Source organism: Geotrypetes seraphini, chromosome 3 (assembly GCF_902459505.1).
Source record: "Geotrypetes seraphini chromosome 3, aGeoSer1.1, whole genome shotgun sequence".
In the NCBI taxonomy this organism is placed as follows: Eukaryota; Metazoa; Chordata; class Amphibia; order Gymnophiona; family Dermophiidae; genus Geotrypetes; species Geotrypetes seraphini.
Genome location: NC_047086.1, coordinates 367,017,185 through 367,043,917, shown reverse-complemented (window position 1 = coordinate 367,043,917; position 26,733 = coordinate 367,017,185). Strand labels below are relative to the sequence as shown.

Here is a 26,733-nt window from a genome sequence, read left to right as displayed (position 1 = left end):
GGGCATGCTGCTCACACCAGAGAAGTTAAAAAGGGACGGGAAAAGGGATGGGGGGCGCGGGGGGCGGGGCAGAGAGGCGCCTCTCACCCTATGCCACTGATTCTAGGGCCACAAACTTTCGAAAAATAAGAGAACAAGAGGGCATTCGGAAAAGTTGAAAGGGGACAGATTCAAAACGAATGCTAGGAAGTTCTTCTTTACCCAATGTGTGGTGGACACCTGGAATGCTCTTCCATAGAGCGTAATAGGGCAGAGTACAATACTGCGGTTCAAGAAAGGATTGGACAATTTCCTGCTGGAAAAGGGGATAGAGGGGTATAGATAGAGGATTACTGCACAGGTCCTGGACCTGTTGGGCCGCTGTGTGAGCGGACTGCTGGGCACGATGGACCTCAGGTCTTACCCAGCGGAGGCATTGCTTATGTTCTTATGTTAGTTCTGTGCTGTACAGTCGGCTCAAGGTGGAAGCAATCAGAGGAGGAGGGGAAGCAGTTTACATACAAGTACCTGTCCTGGTGAGCTCACAGTCTATCTAATGTATCCAGAGCAGTGGAGGATTAAGTGACTTAAGAGTCACAGGGAGGAGTGCGGAGTTTAAACCTACAATCTCAGGATCCTGAGGCCCTGGTTCTAACCACTGCGCCATGAGAGTGAAAGGAGATCCCTGATTTCTGTTCTTTTTTTTTATTTGATTCTTCTTCACTTCTAAGCTTTCTAGTTAATAAAAATTACAGTGGTGTTTGTATAGGTGTAAGTCTTAACAAGGACATTTTTGGACACCTAAAGTAGTTTTGGTAGAGTAGTGTAGAAAAAGCAGGTTACGGGTGAATAGACAAATTATACAGCGTGCAAGCAAATAAGAATTATTTGGTCAGTAGCATAAAATCAGGGGAAATGTGGGTATAGTAAGTGGCTCAGATATAGGATTCTGCAGGCTTCTCTAATACATCAAAACAACTGTTGATAAAATTCTCTTGTATGCTAGCGCAGTGGTTCTTAAACCTGTCCTGGGGGGGGGGGACCCCCAGCCAGTTGGGTTTTCAAGATATCCCTAAAGAATATGTATCACTTAATCACAAAGAAGCCATTTAAATAAATACAAATTCATATTATTATGAAATCAAAAAATATGTTGTGATATCTTAATAGAAAAATTACATACGAATCACTATAGATCACAATTCACAGCTAAAAAGATTTTCATATATATAACCGAGAACCTTGTTGTCAAAACTGACTTGAACTGTTGAATATCATTTCAAGTCAAAATTCAGATCATGATCTTCCTTCCATTGCAAATTTCATCCAAATTGAACTTTCAAAGTCCAGCCCATTGCAGGTTTTCTCCTCTGTTGTTAAAGCTCGAAATACAAAGTCCCGAAAATGTATGAGAGAAATTTGCATGCCTTCTGCTTACCGTATAGGCAGATCTTGCTCATGCATATTCATTAGGGATATCTTGAAAACCCAACTAGCTAGGACAGGTTTAAGAACCACTGCGCTAAACTAAAAATTGTGAAACCAATTATACCAAATTCTTATTTTAAAATCTAGTACTGTCCACAACTTATTAACATGTGATTTTTCTTTCACGGCCTTCTAAATCGTACAAATATGAAAAGTGGAATATTATTTCCCATGCTGAGTAGGAAAACATCCAGAAATATCTTCAGCACTGTAGACTATGGGCTCCTTTTACAAAGCCGCGCTAGGGTCTTAACATGCACGCTAGCCGCTACCGCCTCCTTTTGAGCAGGTGGTAGATTTTCGGCTAGCGCGCGCTAATCCGGTGCATGTGATAAAACCGCTATCGCACCTTCGTAAAAGGAGCCCTATAACAGTTGTGAAGCGGGTTAATCGACGCTCATTTCCCTGAAGAAGCATAGAGCGAAACAGGGGGCCATGTTGGAAATGGACATTGAAGAGAACGTTACGGTTGTGGCATAACCGCTCCTCAGCATTAAGCATTTGCTTCGCATTGGCAATTTATTATTTTTTTTCTGCTTCAACATAAGCCCAGCACTAGGAAACTTCTACAGATAGCATTTTTTCTGCATCTTTCATTTAGTAGTAATGAGAATTGCACTTTAGTAGATTACATGTTTTGAATAGACTGTTGCTTTATGGAGTTTTTCAGACCAAGGATGTGTCTCCCTGCTTCAAAATAAGGGTGATATTGAAGCAGGAAAGTCTGTGTGGGGTGAATGGTTTATTTAAACCCTTATTAGACACAGAGGTCTTTTCTCCATTTTTTGGGATACCATTCTGTTATAGTCTACAGTGCTGAAGATATTTCTGGATGTTTTCCTACTTGTGTTTTTATAAATATTGTTTCCTATAACAGATGAACACAAACTAAACTAAACTAAACCTTAGGTTTGTATACCGCATCTTCTCCACGGTCGTAGAGCTCGGCACGGTTTACAGGACTAAGATAAAATGGAATTCCAAAGGATGGTTATGGGTTGAGAGTAACGGAGAAAAAGAGGGGTTTTGGGTAACAGAGAGGGGGGAGGTGTTACATTTTTGAGAAAAGCCAAGTTTTCAGATGTTTTCGGAAAAGTTGTAAGGAGCTCGAATTTCGGAGAGGGGATGTAAGGTTGTTCCAGAGCTCGGTGATTCTAAAGGGGAGGGATGTCCCTAGTTTTCCTGCATGGAATATACCTTTTGTCGAAGGGAAGGATAGTTTTAATTTTTGGGAGGATCTGGTGGAATTAGGATTAGAGGAATTCCAAGATAGTGTAATAACGGGAAGAATAATGCCATGAATAACCATTTTTCCCCTCACAGACAAAGAAGCATTTGTCCGACTGGCAGATCTTCTCAACATACAAGTCATCACTACAAAAGCACGTCGGCACCCCTTGGAAGTCTGGATGCCATCTTTGTACAACTCGGTAGTCAGCTGCTTCATACGCAAGGTCGTCCAGCACAAGTAAGCCTCTTCAATGGCTCTCTGTGATGGATAATTGTTAAGTCACAAAATGACAGTTTGAGTAGAAGGTTTTAAATGATGATGGTATTTACCTCCCTTTTAAAAAAAAAAAAAAAATTTACTTCAGTGCATTTAGAAACCGTCCCTCCCCCACTTCCCTTTTGTTACATGTTCGTCAGTGTGAACTTGTCCAATATTTTTAACATTTGATAAGATATTTCATTTAATTTGACTCTCTTTATTTCTTTTCAATTTCGTTTTATTGTACACCGTTTAGACACTTGTTTGTTAGACAGTATATCAAAAATAAAGAAACTTGAAAACTTGCTACCAGATTTTCCTCAAGGAAAATCTGGGCCCATGGCCACGCCCCCAGGACCATCCAGTTCTGCCTTCGTCACGCCCTGTCCCACCCCCGCTCAACCACCTGTTCGTGCTTCGGGATGGCATGCGCGGATGCGATGCAATGACGTTGCATACGCAGATGCCATCCCGACATCGGAAGCTTTTCAAAACCCAGACAAAGTTTTGAAAAGCTGTCCGGACCCCTGGACATGTCCAGGGTAGTCCAGACGTCTGGTAACCCTAGCTGTAATATATTCTGAAGCTTAAATTTAAAGGTCCTATAACATGCTGCCTAAAGTTAGGTACCAGGGCCCTGATTCTATGTTTCTCCGGTTGTTTTACAAGGATTTTTTAAAATTTATCAGCCTAGGAGGTATCTGAGATAAGAAAATACGAGTATAGAACTTAGTTTAGAGAGCAAGATGTCAATCTCTCATGTTAGGATTGGTGCAGCGATGCTGTCTGTGGCAGGTGCCAAGCTTTGGAATGCGTTGCCTGGAATTTTGCGATACTGTGCTGGGAGGATGAATTTTAAGAAATCGCTGAAAAATCAGTTGTTAGTGCTTTCCTATGTTCGTTTTTTTTAAGAGGACTGTTCTGAAAATGTGTCTATGTGGTGTTTAACTTGTTATGATCGTATGAATTCAAGATAGCATGGGATGGGCTTGTGGGATCTCTTAGGAAGAGGAGGAGATAGCGGATGTTGTAGATGGGCAGACTGGGCCATTTGGCCTTTATCTGCCGTCATATTTCTATGTTCTCTATGTAATTTTTGTAAACCTTATAGTTAACATATCGATTTTTAAATTAATTAAGGGCTCCTTTTACAAAGGTGCACTAGTGTTTTTAGCGCACGCTACCTGAAAAACTACCGCCTGCTCAAGAGGAGGCAGTAGCGGCTAGCACGCGCAGCAATTTAGCGCATGCTATTCTGTGCGTTAAGGCCCTAACGCACCTTTGTAAAAGGAGCCCTAAATATAAATAGCACCTAAAACAGGCAATGAGGAATGTGCCATTTATCACCTGTCAATTTTAAGTTAGGCGCCGTTTATGGAATCATGCCTAGTGGCACCTAGACTTAGGTGCCCTAACCATAGACACTTGCTATTTATGCTAAGGTTTTCATGGCTTAAATACCAAGCTCCCCCCCCCCCCTTTTTTATAAAGTCGTGCTAGCGTTTTTAGCGCCAGCCACCAAGGTAACAGTTCCAATGCTCATAGAATTCCTATGAGTGTCTGAGCTGTTACTGCCACAGTTGGTGCTAAAAATGCTAGCGTGGCTTTGAAAAAAAAGGGGGGGGGAAGTGCCTAAGTCCAGTATAGGCTCCTACATGCAAAACACACCCAAGATCCGCCCCTAACTACACCCACTTTCTAGTAGGTGCCAAGAATTCTAATATTTTTCCATCTTGAATAGTTGTTAAGGTCTTCTAAGTCCTTTTTTGAGGCTGTTGATTTCTTCCAGTTTGGAGCGCATGGATGAAATTTCATTGGTGTTGGCTGAGCATTTCTGCATCAACGTTTCTATCCAAGTCTCTGTCTGCGATAGGTTGGGATTTATTTAATTAATGTCCTCTTAACTCGATGAGCAAATTATGGTTGTCCTGCAGTATTCCTTTGATGGAGAGGATTTCGTCCATAGTACATTGCAGAGTGATTTCTTTAGTTTTGTTGGTGACTTGTCATGTGGTGGAGACATCATGTTTCAGTTTTTATAGGAGCCAGAGATGAAGGTTGCTTAGAATCTGCTTTGGCTGATTTGTTTGGCATGTTGAGTTACTTAAGATATGATTATAGTAGAGTGAGCCATCTTCTGTAGAGATCAACATTGTCTCTGAGATGGCTGCTTTTTAATATATTTATAAATGATCTAGAGATGGGAATAACTACTGAGGTAATTAACTTAGCTGATGACACAAAGTTGTTAAATTGCAAGAGGACCTTCCAAGGCTGGGAGGCTGGACATCCAAATGGCAGATGAAGACCTCCACCAAAACAAGCCAGAAATCCCTTTTACCAAGCTCAGCAGTCAGCAGCACAATCCTTGAGCCAGTGAAGCTGACAATTGAATATGCACAGGAGGCCAGTGTTGGTAGTCCAGGAAAGCTGCCGCTGACTGCTGGGCTTGGTAAAAGGAGAGTTTTGGCCTCTTTCAGAGAAGGACTTCAGCTGATAGTGTTTGGGAATTTCACCAGCTAAAATATTTATGTTTTGAGTTGGAAGATGCCGGAGAAAAGGGTAGACAGTAGAGTGATGTTGGGTGATGAAAATAAAATTTGTGCCCACCCACAATTGGCTGACTATACTACTGGTTTGCAGCTCTCTACATTATAGCTCTTGTTTATAAGTTAATGCAAGCTAGTATCTAATTATTTTCTCTTTCAGGGGATTTGTGTATGCTTACGATGCTGTCATTCTAATAAATGCCATCTTCATTGCTCTGGATGAGAGAAATCCATTAATTTCTTATGCAGAGTGGGTCTTCCTTACTTTGTACATCGTTGAAATACTTCTGAAACTCTACACGTATGAGCCTCGAACCTTTTTTGCAAAGAACCAGTTTTGGAACTGGTAAGCGATTTTCTCTATTTCCTGCTTTTCTTTTATTGTCACAATAGATATCCTGAGGTGCCTTTTGTGGTTACGGGATAATTGCGCGCCCCACTTTAATGCATAGTGTTCATGCTGCCGTTGGGGGGGTGTGGGGGGCGCAACCCCCCCACATTAAAGACAAAACTGAACTTTTCCTGAAAAAAAATCAGAAACTGCGCGAACACTATGCATTAAAGTGTGTGGGGGTTCCCCCCACACCCTCCGTCAGAGCTCTTAAAAAATAAGTTTTTCAGTGGCACGCTTCTGTCTTGCACTGGATTGTCGGCACGCTGGTGTCTTGCGCGCCACTGACTATGAACCGCCTTTTTGTCATATGAATGTACCTGGTGTGGTTCAAGTTCACATTCTTTGTATGTGATGAGTTTGCTTAGTGAGTGGAGCATTTGATGTTCACTTGCTAGCCTGACTCAAGGATGGTAGCAGTAATACCTTAAGAAGTGCAAGCCCGCTGCAAAGGCGCTAACAGTGCTGGGCCATCTGGTGACCGGCATTAAATATCAAGTTCAATTTATTTAATATACCGCAAATATAAAACTTTGAGAAAATTTGAGAATAGTACAGAATACGGCTGTCCATCTGATATTTGGGCTGAAGAAAAGCGATCATGTAAGTCCCTAGTATAGACTGCTGCACTGGTTGCCGAGGCACGAGTAATATTTAAGTTCTCCTGCATTTGCTTCAAGTTGGTTTGGGGAGTAGCCCCTACCTATCTTTTATCTCATTTTGTGCTCTATAGCTCTACAAGGATAACCAGAAATTGTAATTTATTTGCCTGTCCAGAGGTCACCGGTTGTAAATACAGGTCCTTTTTGGATAGGACTTTTATGTTTCAAGCAAGTAAACAGCACTCCTGGTTAGGCAATTACATCGATGGAGCCAGGAGAAATTAAGACTGTATTGTTTGATTTATTTTCTAAACAGAAGTCATACTAATTACAATAATTTTACTCTGACTATTTTTAAGAAACATGTTGTACTTTTGCTATTTGTATTTTGTATTTCGCTGATTGTCCAGTTCGCTTCAGTGTAAACCGCCTAGAAGTCGTTTGATTGTGGCGGTATAGAAGAATAAGGTTATGCTATGTAAGGTAAATCTAAGCGGTTTACAATAAAATGTAAAAAGAATTTAAAAAATGAATTAAAAAAAACAAGAATAAGAAAATAAAATGGGGTAGGGGGGGAAAAAAAAGACAAAACATGAAATTTGGAGAAACAGTAAGACAACCATAGAATATCTGGTGGCCCAAAAAAACCCGTTCTCATCCAAAAATTCATCCAAGTCAAAAATGCCTAGAATAAGACCTTTTGGATGTGGGAGGGGTCAGCAAAGTGATGGACTGGACACCCAGACCTGGCAACAGATTTGTGGGGCACTTTAGGTACCACATAAACATCTCACCAGAACTCCCTTATAGGTCATGGTGAGCCCCCCAAAACCTACTAAAACCACATGTCTACTACCCCAATAGTCCTTATGGCTGCAGGTGCCACCTATATGACAGTAGAGTGGGTTTTGGTGGACTCACATTTTCCACCATGAATGTATTGGTTAGAGTGGCTTATGGGCCTGGGTCCTCCTCTCTATGGTTCAGACTATTTAAGCCACCTCTGTGCAGCTCTACTAGACTTTCCTATGCCAGGTGCTGATGTTTTGGAGGCAGGTATGTACGTTTTTATTCTGATTTTTATGGCAGTGTGTGTCGGGGGGGGGGTCAGTGATCACTAGGGGAGTGTACTTTGTGTCTGCAGTGGTTATCTGGTCACTTTGGATGCCTTCTGGGCACTTAACCTGTTTTTAGTTACTATGTATAAGTGTCGTCTCGGCAGTCTCGTTAAACTTTCGGTTATACTTACAGTATGACTATGTCTAAGGACAGCCCATGTCCCGCCCAAATCCCGCCCTCACCACTCCTCCTAAAACACCCCCTTCAGCTCTGGGCATAGAGCGGCACTGAAAAGGCCTAAGCTGTTTTTAGATACGTCTAAAACCTGTTCTGATTATCGGCACTTGGGACAACCTGTCTTTAAGGCCGTCCAAGTGCCGATTTGGGCGGGATTTTAGACGTATTTCTGTTTTGATTATGAGCCCCATAGTGTTTTGTTTTATTATAACATTATGGTATTTATAATTCCATGTCATGTTTTATGTTGCTTTTTAGTGCAGGCGTATAATATGCTAAAACGCAATGCTGTGTCGTGTCTTTTTCTTTGTGGATGGATACGTAATATTTTGGTTACATTGGTCCTTTTGGCTCCTCTTTATTTGGAAAAACCATTGTCCTATCCCACTTTTCTTTGCGACTTATGTCTTTTTCGTGGGCCGGTTTCCTGTTGGGCTCCTTTTGTGATTACTTGTCAGGAAGTCCATGGGTGATTTATGGGTCACAAATTTCATTCCCAAATTTCCTAAATGGATGAACTGCCACTGAGTGCCAGATCACTGGTGCTTAAACTTTTTTGCCTTATGTGCTTCACATTCCTGCATTTACGGTTCAAACAATTTTATTCATGCAAACAACAGTAGATTAGACTAATGGTTATGCAAATAAATTGATCCAAAATATGCAGTTTTGACTTATTCATTTCATGAATTTTGTTTGTACCATGCATCTAGGATAATGTCCCATTACTTTGCTGACGCTAACACTATATTTCATTTTTCACACTAGGTTTGACACATTAATCATCATTGCAGCATTAATAGCAACACTTGTCAATACAGGGCTAAAATCAGGTAAGAAATGTCAATAAATAATTAAACTTCAAAATATTTCTTTATGTAAATTTTATTAACAGGGCACCTAAAAGAAATGTGAAAAGGCACATATTTGATGAGAACTTTTTAAAAGTCCAAATAGGCAAACCCTTAAATCTAGGAGGATTCAAACGTTCAGAACTGTCACTCATGAACTATGGGCGGCTTTAACACGCGGAATAGCGCGCGCTAGACCTTAACGCCAGCATTGAGCTGATGTTAGTTCTAGAAGCGTAGCGCGCAGTAATTTCCTGCGTGTGCTAAAAACGCTAGCGTACCTTAATAAAAGGAGCCCTATGTTGCTTTCACTGAGATTGACACACTAAAGTCATCATAAGTCCAATTGGAAATACTGGTTCATAGACTAAACCGCGGAAGACAAAGGCGCGCGCCGACAACTGAGCGCAAGATGGAGGTGCGTGCCGAAGAAAATGACAGTTTTTAGGTGCTCCCCCCACTTTACTTAATACAGATTGCGGCGGCGTTGTGGGTGGTTTGGGGGGTTGTAACCCCCCTCATTATACTGTAAACTTAACTTTTTCCCTGTTTTTAGGGAAAAAGTGAAGTTTTCAGTAAAATGTGGGGGGTTACAACCCCCCAAACCCCCCACAACGCCGCGCAATCTGTATAAAGTAAAGTGGGGGGGTTCCCCCCACACCCTCCCGTCGGAGCCCCTAAAAACAGTTATTTTCTTCGACGCGCGCCTCCGCGCTGCGCTCAGTTGTCGGCGTGCGCCTTTGTCTTCCGCGGTTTTGACCTGACACCGAAATACTCCTTAATATTTCTTCATTTTTCTAATTTTTAAATTTCTAATTTTTAAAAATTCATTACACTGGCACTCACTTTGGTGCCTCGGATGTTAGACCTTCTTTTTGGGTAAATTTAACCTGCTGATTCCAAAAATGGCAACATGTGCCATATACTACTCTTCACTCTGCCCATTAAAAAATCAGAATATTTTAATGTAGTGTTTAAATTTATCTTTTAAGCATAAAGGAAACAAATTAAAAATTAAAAGGAAACTGTACAAGTACCTAGAAAAGTTTTTATTGTGTGATTTTGCTTCCAGTATAATTTTCTTTTCAGAATCTCTCTTCGCCTTCCTTATTAGTGTTTCAAGTTTATTTAAAAATTTGATTTAATCGCAAAATCCAAATCCAATGCGATTCACACATAGCTATAAAATCAGGGTAAAAAGAAAAAGTCATATTAATTGAATCAGACAATTTTAACAAAACAATACATGAGAAAAAAGGGGGGGGAAGGAAAGAATTAAATAGAATTCATAAACAAATAAAAAAGGGCTAAGTAGTGAACCAAGAGGTTGGGAAAGGTTACCCGCTTAATTTTCACTTACCACACTATTAGTCCGCTGTAAAGTATCCTAATTTAATAGAATTTGAATGACTCAGTTAAAGGGATCCTTAAAAATCCAGCTTTTCAGAAGACTTTTAAACTTACTAAGTAATTTTTCTTCTCTTATATTAATCGGGAGCGAGTTCCAAATAGCGCCTTGCATTGGACTTCACATTCCTTGTGCTGTTTACAATTATTATCAGTTGGATCCTTCTTCAACTTTCTGAGGGATTCTCTTTTAGCTCTAATAGCTTCCTTCACATCACTCGTTAACCACATTGGCTGCCGTTTGGTCTTCCTTCATCCTCTTTTTTTTTTTTAATACATGGAATATATCTGTCTCCATAATGCTTTTCATCTAGTTTCAAGTTTTTTTTTCAAGATTTTATTAGTATTTGATGGATCGCTTATTTAATTTACTAAGCGATGTACAATTTTATAAAAACAGGGTTGTGAATACAGAAAAAGTAACTTCAAACTTACAAAATAAGACTAACATGAATCGTGGAGGATAGGAGGGAAAAGTTACAATTCCTTGTTAGAGCGAAAAAACAGGAGGGGAGTAAACGAGAGGGAGGGTAAAAAAAAACCCCAACAAAAACCCCTAAGACTTCTGGTTATTGGTCAATAAGTGAAAGATTGAATGCATCTCTAAAAAGATAAGCTTTTAAGATTTTTTTGAAGGGTGAAAGGTCTTTTTCGTCTCTGATGGTAGTGAGCTCCAGAAAGTTATTACAAAGCTAGTAGATTATGGGCTCCTTTTACTAAGCTGCGCTAGCGGTTTTAGCCCGCGCAATAGATGCTAACGCCACCATTGAGCTGGCGTTAGTTTTTGGCATGGAGCTAAAAACGCTAGTGCACCTTAATGAAAGGAGCCCTAGGTGTAGGCGAGAGAGCTGCTGATAAATAGCCATTAAGTTGGACCATCTTCTGTTTGTTTTTTAGCAAGTCAGTACAACAGTCAACAAGTATTGGACATTGTCTTCATCCTGAGAGTGCTCAGACTTATTAGGATCGTGGATAGCATCCAGAGGTATTTGGAAGAGTGCCACACTGCAAAACACTTAATCGATGTAGCCCAGGGGTGTCCAACCTGCGGCCCCGTGAACTATTTTGTGCGGCCCCGGTCGCAGTGTTTTCCTCTGCTGCCCCCCAGGTGTTTACCGTCTTGCCAGCTCCCTCCTCTGTCTTGCTGCAGCGTTTGTGCATTTGTGCGGCCCCAGAAACATTTTTATCGGCCAATGCGGCCCAGGGAAGCCAAAAGGTTGGACACCCCTGATGTAGCCTATTCTGTTCAAGGTGCATGGCTTTCTTTGCTAGAAATGTGCTTTTTACATAGGGCTGTGTGCATATCCTTAGGGATTCAGCACGGAGGGGATGTCTGCGAAAAACTGAATTTGGCCAATTCTGTGCTTCAGCTTTATGTTAATTATATGGGAGAAATATTCTACTTCTAAATATTTGAATCCAACACTGGATTTTCAGCAGTAGGTGAACAGACCTGTTTTCATAATCCTCCTGTGCCTTCTGTCAGTGTTAAGAATAGCCAGCCCAGAATTTTTCATGCTATAGAAAATCTCATATATGTAGTAATAACACATAGGGGTCCTTTTTACTAAGCTGCAGTATAAAGAGGCCTTAGTGCGCTCAGGCTGTTTTTACCATAGCAGTAAAATGGCTGATTTTCCCCTATTGCTATTAGTGCATGGCCATTAAAAAAAATTAATGCATGAACACTTATTGATACTTATTTTGTAAGCAGTGAGGGCTTGCACGCTCATCCTCCACTAATTGGTGCACAGTGACGTAGCTGCGCTGATTAGCGCAGAAACACCCACTCTCTGGTTCGCGTCATCCCAAAAACGGAGAAAAATGAAGGCAGATAAAGACCATATGGCCTATCAATGCCATTTACTATCACTTCTTCTTTCTTCCCTCCCCCCCCCAAGTCACCCTCTTCCTATCTTCCTTGGTTGTCATCGGCAAAAGAAGGACCTATGAAAACATTTCCCTGCATGCACCACTTCCTGTGTAAACAGCATATGATTCCTTACGGATGGGTTGTGTATCCCAATTCACAAGTTGGATTGTAGAAGGCATCAATCATTTTTCAACTCTGCCTCCTTGTCTCCCTGGGCAGTGTCCTCTTTCTTCAGTCTTAACTTCTACAAGTAAGTTGAGAAGGTGTCTTTTCCTCTGCTCTAGATTTATTTTGGGGTATTAATCCAATCTTTTATGAGGCTTCTCTGTGCTAAGAGGTTCCCAGTAGTCCTGGGACAGCTGTGCCTGGGAGAAGGGTCAAATATTGGGTCTAGAGCCAGGAGGACCACACTTTTAAAAGAGTACGCAGAGTCGGCTGCTTGAGCATAGGCTGATCTGACCCTGCGACTGGCCGGGAGGATTGGCGGAAGTCAGCTGCATCTCTCCCTTCCCTCCCCCCCCCCCAACGAAGAATCATGTGGGAGCATGAGAGGTTGAGGATTTCAGATTTTGGAACCGGAATAAAAGGCAGCCTGAAGAGACAAGCCGCTGGAGTCACCCTTGCTTGTCTGAAGCAAAATTTCTTCTCCATTTTCAGCTGTCATGAAAAGCTGATGCAGTCACAGCACATGGAAGTTCTGTGAGTACAGCTCATTACTCTTTGAGAAAATTTTCAACGTTTTTTAGCTTTTAGTTTTGCTCCTACGGTGACCTCACCTCAGTTTTGCTTTCCATTAATTGTAATGGACTCCTCAGGTGGTTTTACCCCTATATCATGCCAAGTTTGTGCTGGATGGGCACCTTAGGAGTGTTGATATACCGTGTGCCACATGGCTCACAAGGAGAGGGGGCAGGAGCTGTGGGCTTAGTCCCCTCTGGTCCTTCTGCGGGTCATGAGTCGCAGATAGCCGAAGAACTGGATCTCAAACTCTGTTAGAGCCCCTAAATCGTGATCACGCATTGCTGGCAAAGCACTGCTGAGTGGAAGTCTCTGACCCTGAAAGGAGAATAATTTCAGACTAACAGAGATCCCAGGAGGATCTGGTTAGGTCTTTGACCCTGATGTATGCAGCCTACCAAGAATACAAATGAACACCTACAGGGTGTCAAGCAGGGAGGAGCTTAGAGAGGGTCCTCTGGGTTGTTTCTATCTGTGGCTGTCTTCTGTTCTTGTTCTCACCAGTGTAAATAAGGTATTTCTGTTGATGAGGTGGAGTAAAAGGTGGAAAAGATGGGGCTTGGAGCACGTGCTAAAATCTCCCTCAAAAATTGCTCCCCCTTGGTATCTCTACTTTTTCCCCTAACCTTAATCCTCCCAGCTAGTCAGTTGTAGTTGCTCTTCATTTCCTGCCCCCTCCAGCAATATTCCTTCTTTCTTTCACCCCCCCATTCCCATGAAGCACATCTCGTAGCATCCCAAAAACAGATGCCTTTCTTCCCACACTTATCCCTGTGGTCTGGCAGTGCTCCCTCCCTGCCACGTGATTTGGAAGCTCTTCCTCTTCCTCCTTCCCCCCAACACCTGCGGGTCCAGTGACATCTCTCTCTCCCTCCCCAAGGCATGGGGCCGGGCAAGGGAGGGACTTGAGGCAGGGCAGGCATTGGACATTGGTAACTCTACCCTAACCTCTTCCCAAAGGAGCCCCCCCCCCTCGCTCCCAAAAGAAGGCCCCTTCCACTTTTCCCTACTCCAGCAAGCCACCATTTCTCTTCCAGGGTTCTACTGAATTTATCTGGCTGATTCAGGATCCCTGGAGGCTGCTAAAAATCTTTAAACGACCTTGCTGGCTGTGGCAGTCCCAGCGCCAACTAAGTGCAGAGCCTGTGAGCTGACAAGAATGGACAACCTCATTACTTCCTACTGCATAGGGTTCATGAGTAAATTGAAGCCCGTGCTAGAGCAGGGTGGGGGGCCATCACCATCGGTGAGTGTACATGTTAGCTTATAGGTATACAGTACATCAGAAAGCGGAGCGGGTGTATGATATTTATTTTTTATTTTTTTTTTTCAATTAATCAAAAATGATTTGTTTCAAATAAATTATACAGATACATTCCACAAATGCAAAATAAGCTGACTGGAACGTGTGCGTGATTTGCGATAAGCTGGTGCTGCTGCTTCTATGTGACCAATTCCAGCACTCTGATTTATCACCTGGCACTTTTATGGGGGCATTACCTAGCTCCCCCTAAACCTGAGCATTTTCAACAGCTTGATCAGTTGTGCTTCTGTTTCCCTCTCCTCCTTAATTCCAGTTTTGAACATTTTGGTGTTGGTGCTGAAGAGTTTTTCTTAATATTTATTCTGCATTCTATTCAACACATATTTCTCTTCCTCATTTATGTAACTTTGTTGCAGGTTTCGGGTAATCATGAACACTTTAGTGAATATTGTACCCACAATGCTAACATTTGGTGGACTTATTTTGGTAAGTTTTATTTGCATATTTCTTGAATCATGGAGGTTTATTTGTTATATTTTTGGAGTGTTTTTCAAGCTGGTGACAAATCATGCAGATGTGCACACCACCTCGCTCTCAAGTAACTTGAGGCACTCGGCTATGCTCCAGGCTAAGCTTATTCTGGATTTACCTTATTGCATCCACAAAAATGCAGTGCTGAATTATATAAAAGAAACTGCAAGACCATCAGCGTAGTTGGGAAGAACCAGGGCTGGTTTGCACGTGGAAAAGGCTAGGCAGCTTGCCCTTTCAGAATAAAAACTTATTGCATTTATTAACTGGATTCAGATTTGCAAGACAGGATTGATCCAGTTCTGAGTTTATCCTGTTGCATGCAGGGACTCTTGGTTCTGATTTCCTTGTTGCATTCCCTAGGAAAAGCAAGACTGCAAGTCCCAGCATGCACTGGGTAAACCCAGGGCTGGATCAACCACTTCCTAGTAATCTGAATCCAGTTGGCAGCTTAAATTGAAGGCATCATCATCTGGCTTATTTTTTTCCCTAGCTGCCTCCACATCGGTATGTTCTCTTTCACCAGACCTTCCTTGATGTATCAAATGGACAGCTTTTTCTGACATCTGTTGGCTTTTTTTTTTTTTTTCCCAGGCAATTTACTATGTGTTTGCTATAGTCGGGATAGAAATGTTCAAAGGGAAAATTCAGTTTTTCGAAGAGAATTCAACTGCCCCCTATTCACGAGAATGTGGCAACCCAGCCTTAAAGGATTCTGCATTTTCTAAAAGCAAATACTGTAAAAACAATTTCAATCATATCGCTTCCTCGTTCATTGTTCTAGTAGAGCTAACTGTGGTCAACCAATGGCATGATATCCTTTTTATGGAAACAATGGGTAACAACATCTTCATTTTCTCATCACTACAGTTTCTGTGTTTAACATTTGTCTATACTATTTATATTTAGGTCAATGTGACCAGGAGGGAACTCTAAAAACAAAAAAAACGCACTGAAAACATTAAAAACATTTTTTAAAAAAATCTTTTTATGTTCCCTCAATGCAAAGTTTTTTGGGTGTTTTTTTTCGTGACTAGATAAAAATGGAACCACCTATTCTTGAACACACTTTGTTTAAGAGTGATGACAGTCAATGCTCACTTCACAGAGATAACCAATCTCCAGTGTCTGCAGTCAGACCTCAGAGCTAATCATAAGGAATAACTCATATGCAGACTATCATTGATCGTGTTTATCTCAGGGATACTATTATAGTGAGCAATTTTGACTGTTATTAGCTGTTACTCTTTGAAACAATTTTGGCTGTTACCAAATTCAAACTTGTTTTTTAGTATTCATTATCCAATACTGTTAAATTGAAGCAATAAATTAGCTCTGAGGTCTGACTGCAGACACTGGAGATTGGTTATCTCTGTGAAGTGAACATTGACTGTCATCACTAACAAAGTGTGTTCAAAAATAGGTGGTTTGGTGTTATACACATAGTATTTGAAGGGTTTTTGTTAGATAAAAACTGAACCATGTAGAAGAGATCATAACATTGCTTAGTAATCTTCCTTTATTATAGTGTTGTTGTCTGCATTTGTTTGTGAAATACAGTGGAACCTTGGTTTATGAGCATAATTCATTCCAAAAGCATGCTCGTAAACCAATTTACTTATATATCAAAGCGAGTTTCCCCATAGGAAGTAAGGGAAACTCGCTTGATTCGTTCCCCCCCCCCCACCCCCGAGGCCACTGGCGCTGCTCTACCCCCCACCCCACCCCCCGGCCGCAATCCCCCACTCACCCAAATACAATCTCTTACCCCGATCTGGCACCGGCACCAGTACCAATGCACAGGACATGCCAGTGCCTGAAGATTCTCCCTCTTGCTTGGTCTGGGCCTTGAGCATCTGCGCATGGTCAAGGCCTTCTAGTTCTCGCTCTCTCCAAGATTCTCGGAGATGTAATTAAACTCTGCATTTTGTTGCCAGAGAATGTGGTGAGATCAGATAGCTTAGCGGGGTTTAAAAAAGGTTTGGATAATTTCCTAAAAGAGAAGTCCATAGGCCATTATTGAGATGGCTTGGGGAAATCCACTGCTTATTCCTAGGATAAGCAGCATAGAATCTGTTTTTCTACTTGGGATCTAGCTGGGTACTTGGGACATGGGTTGGCCACTGTTGGAAACAGGATAATGGTTTTGATAGACCCGTCTGTCCCATTGGCTAGCCTGGGACTCCTCTGATGATACAAACACAAGCTAGTAGCAGCATAAGAGGTTAGGAGAGGACCTGTCACTACACTTCAAGTATGGAGTATAGCATTTCACCCCCTGGTGGCCCTGGGCTTGTCTCATCTGCCTTTTCTGATGGCCCTTTATGATGAACTGAATTTTTGTCTTCGAAAGCTCACACCTCAGTTAATTAGTTACTTGCGTCACTAGCCTCATTATATACACACACCTCCAAATTCTGTATTTGGCACCGAAGGTTGTGCTCACACAGCGCATATAGCCAGTGTGTATGCACGACTTACTTGATTAATTGGCTGCTCCTTGTGACCCTGGGCAAGTCGCTTAATCCCCTCATTGTCCCAGGTACACTAGATAGAGTTTGAATTCACCAGGACAGATAGGGAAATATGATAAAGTACCTGAATGTAAACCACTTAGGCTATAAGTGGTATATAATTAAATAAATACATAAAATAATAGGTGTTGATAATTGGTAATTAACACCTGTTGATACTAATTGACATCAATAGGCGTAACACGCATAGCTTGGTAGGCGCCCTATCCAGGGCGCAGATCGAAAAGGGGGTGTGGCCGGGGCGGATTGAAGGCAGATTGTGGGCATTCCTAGAAGTTATACGCCAACCAACTGGTTGACGCATAACTTAGGCATAGAGAATGACACGGGGACAAATATGTCCCTGTCCCCGCAGGAACTCAAATTTCCCTGCCTTGACCCCGTGAGTTTTGTTGCTATCATTTATTTATTTAAAAAAAAAATGTATAAACCGCTTTAAATCAAATAAACATACATAATGAATAACATCCGACACATACAGCATAAAAATAATATCAAATGGCAGAATCATCTGGATGTCATTCCTACTAATTCTTACAAGATTCATAAATACACGCCGTCAGTTTATGTTCTCTGTCATTGCTCCCCAAACCTGGAACTCTTTCCCCATCCATCTAAGGGAAGAAGCTAACGTCGATAAATTTAAAAGTAAATTGAAAACATTTCTCTTCAATGATGCATTCTTAAATTAATCATAACATGACCTTCAAAAAAAAAAGAAGATTTTAGAAATCATTTTTTCTTTTTTTTTTTTCTCTCTCTTATCCACTACCCTACCCTCCCTTATGTACTCTCCCTTCATGTCTTTCAATACTTTTATTATAATGTAATCTCTTCCCATAAATTCCTTATGTTTCCAGTATTGTTGTATTTGTCTTAAGTTAAGATTGTTTTATTTACTGTTGTAATATTTTTAACAAATTAATTTTATTAATATGTACATCGCTTTGAATTCAGATAAAGCGATTCATCAAATCTTTTATTAAACTTGAAACTTGATACGTTGACACAAAGGGGTCATATGATGTCAAATTATAATCGCTTAAAATCAATCCGCATCATATAGGACTTGGAGGTTCTCACAACTCACTTAAATTGTGCCAAACTGAACATAAACGCATCAACAAACTGCTGAGTTTTCAGTTGTTTCCTGAAACAAACTCGACCTTTACATAACCGCAGGACTTCAGGGAGAGAGTTCCAAAGTTGTAATCCTACCACTGAAAACATCGCATGGTGAATCTTGGTTTCCTTTTCACTAACAAGCCTCATACATCCTTCAGATCTTAGGCCTAGATTCACTAAGCTTACCGGTCGTGTCCTGACCAATTCACTAACCTTCCTCCTGATCCAAATCAGTCCACACATGCAAATGAGGGGAAATGGCATGCAAAGTAAGAAGGCAGCGATTCACTAAAGAGAAGAAGAAAAACCAACTGGGCTGGCCAATCTAAAAAGAAGCGACTGCTGAGGATCAGTCGCAACTGTCCTTGCTGACTCTCCTGCTCTCTGCCGTCAAAGTGAAGTGCAGTTCAAGCCCGTGTTCTTTTACATCAAATGCATCCACCCCAACACATCGATGATTCCCCACTGCTCCTTGCTGAAAATCATACTCTCTGCCGCCCTGCGAGCCCATGTTTATAACCCTTGGTTTTAACCTGCAGGTTAAAAGCCTGTTCTTTTACACACTGATGATTCCCCACTGCTCCTTGCACCCACTTTATCCAAAAATTAGCCTCTCATGCACATTGCTCATTAGACACTTTTCTTGGGCCAGCGAGTACTGCAGCCACCCCTCCCCCCTTTGTTTTGACGTTGAAGACTAAATGCATGCACGGATCACATCTAGAGCCAACCAGGATGTTCTGCGCATGCGTCGCAATCACTCTGAAGCGATCCGTGGGGCGTGCATCCGATCAGGTAATTTGCGTGGGAACTCTTTAGTGAATCAGTCGCCCGGCAAGACTCGGACACAGATCGCCCGGCAAAGGTGAGCATAGTGAATCTAGCCCTTGATATACAATTGGGATGGTAGACTTTCCAAAGATTTTGAAACCATGCTGGGGGCTGTAGAATATATCACCTGTTGCATATATGAAAGTAAAAACAACAAAGAAGCCAACAAAACTGCAGTAAAAATGCAATAACAAAACCCAAAAAGAACTGCAGGAAATGTACAAGGTACAGGAATTTTTATTCAAATCAATAAAAAGTTTTGTATCCAGAATGAGTCCTTGGACATTAAATAGTACAGACCCGACACGTTCTGTGTTTCAAAAAACACTTCTTCCTCAGGGGTCCAATGGATCTATATGCAAGAACCATATGGATAACAGCAATTGAGCAGGAAACTCTGGAAACACAATCGATGAAAGTTCTGTTGAAAATGCACATAACTTTTACAGAATCATGCTTAGCACCGTGCTAGTCGGTGATATGTTTTTTAGGCACCCTATATAGAATGTAGCATACTGGCAGTCCCCGGGTCTTTAAAGCAATTCTTAAGTCAGATTTGTATGTAACTCGGAACTTGTAGATTTTAAGATTCTTGCTGCTTACCTCTGCTCCCAGCTGACAAAGGGCCCAACTGTCCCTACCAGTGTTCCCTCTAAGGTACATCATAAACAACCACACGCTAACTGTGTGTTGTAACATCATTCCCGAAGCTCATGTAAACCGCTCTGAATTGATTCTCCAGTCATTAGTAGCGGTATAGAAGCATTCAATAAACATAAACTGTTCTTAATGTGGCCGTGCATCCTTCCTGAATCTGTGGCAAGAGAAGTGGTAGGAAAAGCAGGAGTCATACTTAAGTCAGGCGTTTGTAACTCAGGGGCTTTGCCTGAATAACGTTTAGCCCTAATCACGCAGGTATTGTATGGTTTTCATCCTTAACGTCCTACTCTTGGCCAGCGGATTTGCACAGGTTACTCACGAGGCAGCAAAGCTCTACTTCATCGCCTTCCATGTTGTGATTGTCATCATGATCATTAAGTAAGTGCAGTCCCTCAGGGCATGTGTCGACTATGTGGGGAAACGAAGGCCTGTGTCCGTAGAGCAGTTGCTGCTGCAGAAATGTCCCCCTGATGTGACTTTTCAGCCACACCACATAGAAAGTGCAGCTGAAAATTCTTACAGGTCATCCCAACGCTATCCAGGTGGAGGCTGGAGTGTGGGCATTGGACCTTGCTCTGTATAGCTGGTGAGGTTCAGCTCAAATGATCCTTTGTTGCCCTGATGCATCTATACTCCAGGGCGATGGGACTAAATCGCGCAAGAAAAAGGTGCGCCGACAACTGAGCGCAAGGTTGACGGCGCGCCGAAGAAAAGCACTATTTTAAAGGGCTCCGACGGGGGGGTGTGTGTGTGGGAACCCCCCCACTTTACTTAACAGACATTGTGCTGGCGTTGTGGGGGGTTTGGGGGGTTGTAACCCCCCACCTTATACTTAAAACTGAACTTTTTCCCTAAAAAACAGGCAAAAAGTGCGGTTTCAAGTATAATGAGGGGGGTTATAACCCCTCAAACCCCCCGCAACGCCAGTGCGATGTCTGTTAAGTAAAATAGGGGGGTTCCCCACCAATACCCCCCGTTGGAACCCTTTAAAATTGTGCTTTTCTTCGGCGTGCCGTCAACCTTGCGCTCAGTTGTCGGCGCGCCGTTGTCTCGCACGATTTTGTCTATGAACCATACTCCAGCCCTCCTGTGTTGTGTTTTTTGTTTTGTTTTTTTTTACATTAGGAGCAGTTACAGATTGAGTCTTATGCCTGTATTTGGATAGCTATAGTACTATCCTGTAGCACTGTGGTTATACTTTTGGTTTTGCCATGCGAAAACGTCTTGCTACGTTGGGAATAAGATCTCCACAGGAAAACTGGAAGTGAGCTGCTCAAGGCCCTGTGTTAGCTATGATCAGAATTACCAAATGTCATGATTTACCCAAACATGTCCTCTTTTCAGAGGGCATGTCTGGACTGTGTTTCAAATCCCGGCACTTTGGGTTTTGAAAAGCAGATGGCGTCAGGAGGGGGCATCTGCACATGTGCAAATACAACGCAGTGATGTCATCGCATTTACCATCATTGCAACAAGTGTAGCGAATGGTACCCTTATTAAACCAAGTATTATTTCAGAAGTTAATCCATAAAATGTTTGATAAACTAAACATGCTGATTTGAAAAAAAAAATTACTCACAAACAGTGTAATTTGACTAATTCTGAAGAAACACTCTCAAATTGTTTTCATTTTGGATATTAATTGTGCTGAAGTATTCTGGGTCAATTGCAAGTTGTCCAATTATTTGAAAAATGAACCTAAGTAAAGTGTGTTACAATAAACCAAATGAGATAGTATCAACATCTGAACCAATATAGCAAAAGTTTAGAAACAGAACATTATTGTGTCTGATAAAAAAAAAAAGGCAACATCTGCCATGAAACTGATTTTATTTGGTAGGTACATAATCAGTGGCGTACCAAGGGAGGGGGGACAGTCCGCCCCGGGTGCAGCCTTAGGTGGGGTGCACAGCCAGCCAGGTCCAGAAAATGATCGATCGCCAAGGCAAAGTGAGTCAATCGCGGAGCCCATCCTGGGCTCCGTGATAGACTCACTTTGCCTTGGCGATCTCCCGGGCCGATCAACCTTCCTCTCCCCGACGTCAATTCTGCCGTCGGAGAGGAAGTTCGGGCCAGCCAATCGCTGCCTGAATGGGCGGAACTTCCTCTCCAATGGCAGAATTGACATTGGGGAGAGGAATGCTGGTCGGCCCAACACAGGGAAGCAGAGAGAGCTTGGGGCGGCCGCGGCTTTGGTGCCTGTTCCTCGATGGTGGCAGCAGTGGCTTGGTGGAGGGCAGGCAGGGAGAAAGAAAGAAAGAAAGGGGGCAGGCAGGGAGACAGAAGGGAAACAGAAAAAAAGAAAGGGGGACATGAAGACAGAAAAAAGAAAGGGAGGCAGGGAGAGAGGAAGAAAAAGTTGGGGGAGGGAATGAGATCTGGAGGAAAGGAAGCATACAGGCTGAATGAAGGAAAGAAAGATTGGATACACAGTCAGAAGAAGAAAGTGCAACCAGAGACTCATGAAATCACCAGACAAGGTAGGAAAAATGATTTTATTTTCAATTTAGTGATCAAAATGTGTCTGAATTTATATCTGCTGTCTATATTTTGCACTATGGCCCCCTTTTACTAAACCGCAATAGCGGTTTTTAGCGCGGGGAGCCTATGAGTGTCGAGAGCAGCCCTGGGCATTCAGCGCAGCTCCCTGTGCTAAAAACTGCTATTGTGGTTTAGTAAAAAGGGAGGGGGTATAATTGTCTATTTTTGTATGGTTGTTACTGAGGTGACAGTGCATAGAGTCATCTTCCTTGACCTCTTTGAAAAAACCCCAGAATAGGAATGATAATTAACATTTTCTCAGCATACAGTGTTGGTAGATCATTTTGACTTGGTCATTTTAAAAGTAGCTCGCAAGCCCAAAAAGTGTGGGCACCCCTGAGCTAGAGCGTTGAATCTGCGTGTGGCTGCCGTAAAGGTCATCTCTGACACAACCATAAGTTGCATCAGAAAAGCACTCATATGCAACTACAACGCTCCGGCTGCTGTAAGAAGGCAGTTTAGACATCGCCAGCCACAGGGCAGGGAGGTTTGTCGGACCGGGCCTGTTGTCCGGTGTGGGGGGGGGGCGTTGCAGATCTTGTTGCCAAAATCGGAAAGGTGAGGAAGGTAGAAAGATGGGCCTGTGGTGGATGGAGAGATTGAGAGAAGGGGGCAGATGATGGAAGTGGGTAGAAAGAGGAGAGAGAAGAGGTCAGATGATGGAAGTGGAGAAAGAGAACACATACTGGAAGGAGGGATAAAGAAAAAGGACATATGCTGGATAGGGGAAGAAGATAGAGTTAGTGAGATAGTGGAGGGGTGAAGGAAAGGGGAGGCATGCTGTGGGTAGACATAGTGAAAAGAGGGAAACTGAGGACTGCATAGTAAGAAAGAATTTAATTTAGATGGAGGCAGAAAATAAAGAAAGAAGACCAGAGAAGGAAAGGGAAGAGAGAGAGGAGAGAGAGATGCCAGAGAACAGGGAAGGAGACAGAGATATCAGATCTGAGCGGAGGAAATGAGAAGAGAAAGATGCTAAAAACCACAGGGGGGAGGGAAAGAGAGATGAAAGGAGAAAGATGCCAGACCATGATGAAACAGAGGGAAGATGATGGATGCCAGACCAAAGGGGGGATCTAGAGGAGAGATGGAAGGGGGAGGCATACCGATTCTGGAAGGGGCATAGAAGGAGAGAAGATACCATATAGGGAGGGGCAGAGAGATGGCAGACAGTGGATGGAAGGAAGACAGTAACAAGAAGATGAGGAAAGCAGAAACCAGAGAAGACAAAGGTAGAACAAAAATTTTCTATTTATTTATTGCTTTAGGAGACATATGTCACTGTTTCTGTGGTATTGCATTTTATGCAGAGTCCAGCTTCTTGCTTTTTCAATTTAACCTTTTGTCTATGTATTTCTATTTTATCCCCCCTTTTATTTTATGTGGAGCGTTTTTTAGCACCAGCCGTGGTGGTAGCAGCTCTGATGCTCAGAATTCTATGATCGTCAGAGCTGTTGCCACCGTGACTAAAATCCACACTACAGTTTTGTAAAAGGGGGAGGGGTTAGTTTGTGATGACATATTCCATACTAGGCGAAGGTGTTTTCTGTGTTATGTGTGTTTGAAAGACATGGTTTTCTGTTAGGATTGACGGTGTAGGATTGATCTGTGCTGGTCTGGCTTGTTTAGTTTTACAATGGGTGTATTGATGTACTGCTCACTGCAATATGTAAGATGCTGCCTTTTCCTAGGTACTCATGTGTGACATGTGGCTTGTTACTAAAAATCATGTTTTTTGTACAGATTGGGGGGGTGCCAAAAAATGATGGGCCCCGGGTGTCACATATGCTAGGTACATAACCTAGAAAGAGAGAGGTTCTTTTAGGGAAGACAAATAGAAAAAGGTCTTTAAGATGTCTGTATGATTAACTGTTCTATCATTTCTACAGTATTTTTGTAGCATTCATTTTGGAAGCTTTCTTTGTGGAGTATTCGCTTGGAAAAAGTGAAGTTGAAACTGCTATTGAAAAGAAAATTCAGGAGCTCGGAGTGGGAGTCCAGGAGTAAGTTTCTGTTTCTGTGTTTGTCACAGGTTAATTCTGTATTTTTATTTTTTTTTTTTTTTGTTACACGTGGATAAAGTTTATAAAATTGTTCCCAGCACCCCCACTGAACCACCAGGGATGCAAGGTAGGCACAGCCAGGGCCTATGATAATGGCAGTGGGGGGGAAACAGGAATGTGTACTATCCTGTTTAAGCTGTTGCTCCAAATTTAATAATTGCACAAATATGATATATTTCCAATCAAAAATATTGATTAAAAGTCATTTAATGACAACATAATCTTGCATCAATCAAGCTCATAAAGAATTATTATTTGTGCAATGGGAAATGCTCTCCACAGCAGTGTAACTACATCTTGCTGAAGAGAGGAATTTCAATTGCCAGCATCAATTCTGTTACCTATATACCTAACTGACATCATTTTTCCCTACCTTCATATAATTGGTTAAAATATTTTTTCCTTCTATACAAGGCACTTTTTATGCATTTATTTATTCAATTTTCTATACCGTGCTCCCAAGGGGGCTCAGAACGGTTTACATGAATTTATTCAGGTACTCAAGCATTTTTCCCTGTCTGTCCCGGCGGGCTCACAATCTATCTAATGTACCTGGGGCAATGGGGGGATTAAGTGACTTGCCCAGGGTCACAAGGAGCAGCGTGGGTTTGAACCCACAACCTCAGGGGGCTGAGGCTGTAGCTTTAACCACTGCGCCACACCTTCCGCCCTTCATGCATAATAAGAGGTGCGGCTTTCACTAACAAAGACATTCTTTTGGCGTTTACAGATAACGGGCCTAAAGAAAAGTTTTACAAGCTATAAGCTTAAATATATTGTCTATTACAGTAATTTACATAAAATAAGATTATAATGTATATATTCTTAAAAGGAGTACTCCTAAGCATCAACTATTTACCAAAGAAATGCAAAACAAAGAAAGAATGTATCTTTTAAAGTACTCTTCTTATAGAACCTTAAAGATATGAATCAGAATGGCTCTCTGACCATGAAAACTCATTCTGGAAAAAGCAGCTGACAGATTACACAGACGCAAAAAGCCCCCCTTCGTATCTTGCTGTGTTTACATTAGAATATAGCCTGAAATCTCAGATGCAGCACCTTCTAATCTAACCCTGCTTTGTTTTACGAGAATTAAGATCAGAGAAAAGACCAGTTTGAATAGACAATATTCTTGAAAACCTTACATTTAAAATGTAATTTTATTTCACCTAAACCAGGCAGGGTCAAATGGCTGACCTTTCTCCTATACTGGGCCTCTCAAGGACTGGAGAGTTTCCATGGTAACCATCCCAGCTCCAAGTGTTCCAAGTTTAAATCTCATAAAATATCTATAAGTTTTTCAGTTAAATACAATCACACTTTTAATCATTCATTCTTTCCTGGATCCAGGGCATCCATACATAACATCCATACTTCACATATATAATAATAATTATTATTAAAGTACATATCTTTAGATACAGACTCCATTGCTCAGGAATCTTCCTTACAACTACCAGAACTAAAAGCCATCTGTTACCAATCTCCTGAGCTTACTAGTCTACACACTGAAAAACGGGAGAAAGCTGAACAAAGAGAGGAGAAAGACCACTTTATGTTGAATCATTTTTATTAAATAACACAAAGATAACAAGGTTCATAACAAAGCGCTTTTCAGAATATAACATAAATCCAATCCCCACCCTCCAAATCCCCCACCCTCCCCACCCACCCCCCCACCCCGGCAGCAGCGGTAATGTGTCAAAGTAAAGGAAAATGCCAATCAATAATTCAACTAGTCCAAATTTGGTGTTGAACATAAGGAGTAAAAGTAACGCTAAAGGGGTACCAACAGGAATAGAACATACGCCCGAGCTTGGTCGACATATCCACAATCTCTCTGCGTTCTAATAACATTTGTTGTAACATCAATGCTCTCCATTGTGAAATGGTTGGGGGTTGAGACGATATCCACTGGAGTAAGATACATTTCCGTCCCAGCAACACTGTTTTACGGAGGAAGGCTGCACAGCCTGGTTTTGGCGGGTGAAATCGAATCTGCATAGTAAAGATAAAACTGGGGTGTAGCCTCCAAGAACACCTCCAAAGGCGCGCCACCCAAGTCACCACTTGTATCCAAAAGGAAGATATCCTAGGGCAGGACCAGAACATGTGTCCAAACGATGCCATAGGAGAAGCACATTTTCCACAACTGTGGCTCGCACCAAGCCCCATCATGTGTGTCCTCTTTGGCGTGTAGAAAGCTCGTAAAAGGAACTTGTAATTTCGATCCCTTTCCACAGCGGATACAGTCGTGGTCCTACCCACACGCAAGCCCTTTCGGATCACGTCGGCCGAAATGGGTAATTGGAGGTCATCTGTCCACTTTTGAGCCAAGCAAGCAAAGTCCAAGTCACCAGCTCGTTCCTGTAGCCACTTATGATAGAAACGAAGTGGTATGGACTCTTGAGCTGTAAGGGAGAGCGCCTCCTGGAAATTGTCCTGAACGTCCTCTCGTAGTCCCGCCAGGGGTAAAGCATGTAGATAGTGTAGGAGTTGCCGGTATGCAAACCAGTCT

The 26,733-nt window shown here is 42.1% G+C and overlaps 1 protein-coding gene across 3 annotated transcripts in view; it reads left to right on the top strand.

Annotated features, from left to right (window-relative positions):
• Positions 1-26,733, top strand: part of LOC117358202 (two pore calcium channel protein 1-like) — a 77,638-nt gene that overhangs the window by 36,610 nt on the left and 14,295 nt on the right. For all 3 annotated transcript variants that reach the window (XM_033939832.1, XM_033939831.1, XM_033939833.1), the window contains 8 exons: positions 2,791-2,935; positions 5,666-5,851; positions 8,563-8,627; positions 10,950-11,037; positions 14,344-14,413; positions 15,053-15,272; positions 19,896-19,986; positions 24,039-24,152. In XM_033939832.1, coding sequence (XP_033795723.1) covers positions 2,791-2,935; positions 5,666-5,851; positions 8,563-8,627; positions 10,950-11,037; positions 14,344-14,413; positions 15,053-15,272; positions 19,896-19,986; positions 24,039-24,152 — 979 coding nt within the window. The remainder of the gene's footprint in view (positions 1-2,790; positions 2,936-5,665; positions 5,852-8,562; positions 8,628-10,949; positions 11,038-14,343; positions 14,414-15,052; positions 15,273-19,895; positions 19,987-24,038; positions 24,153-26,733) is intronic.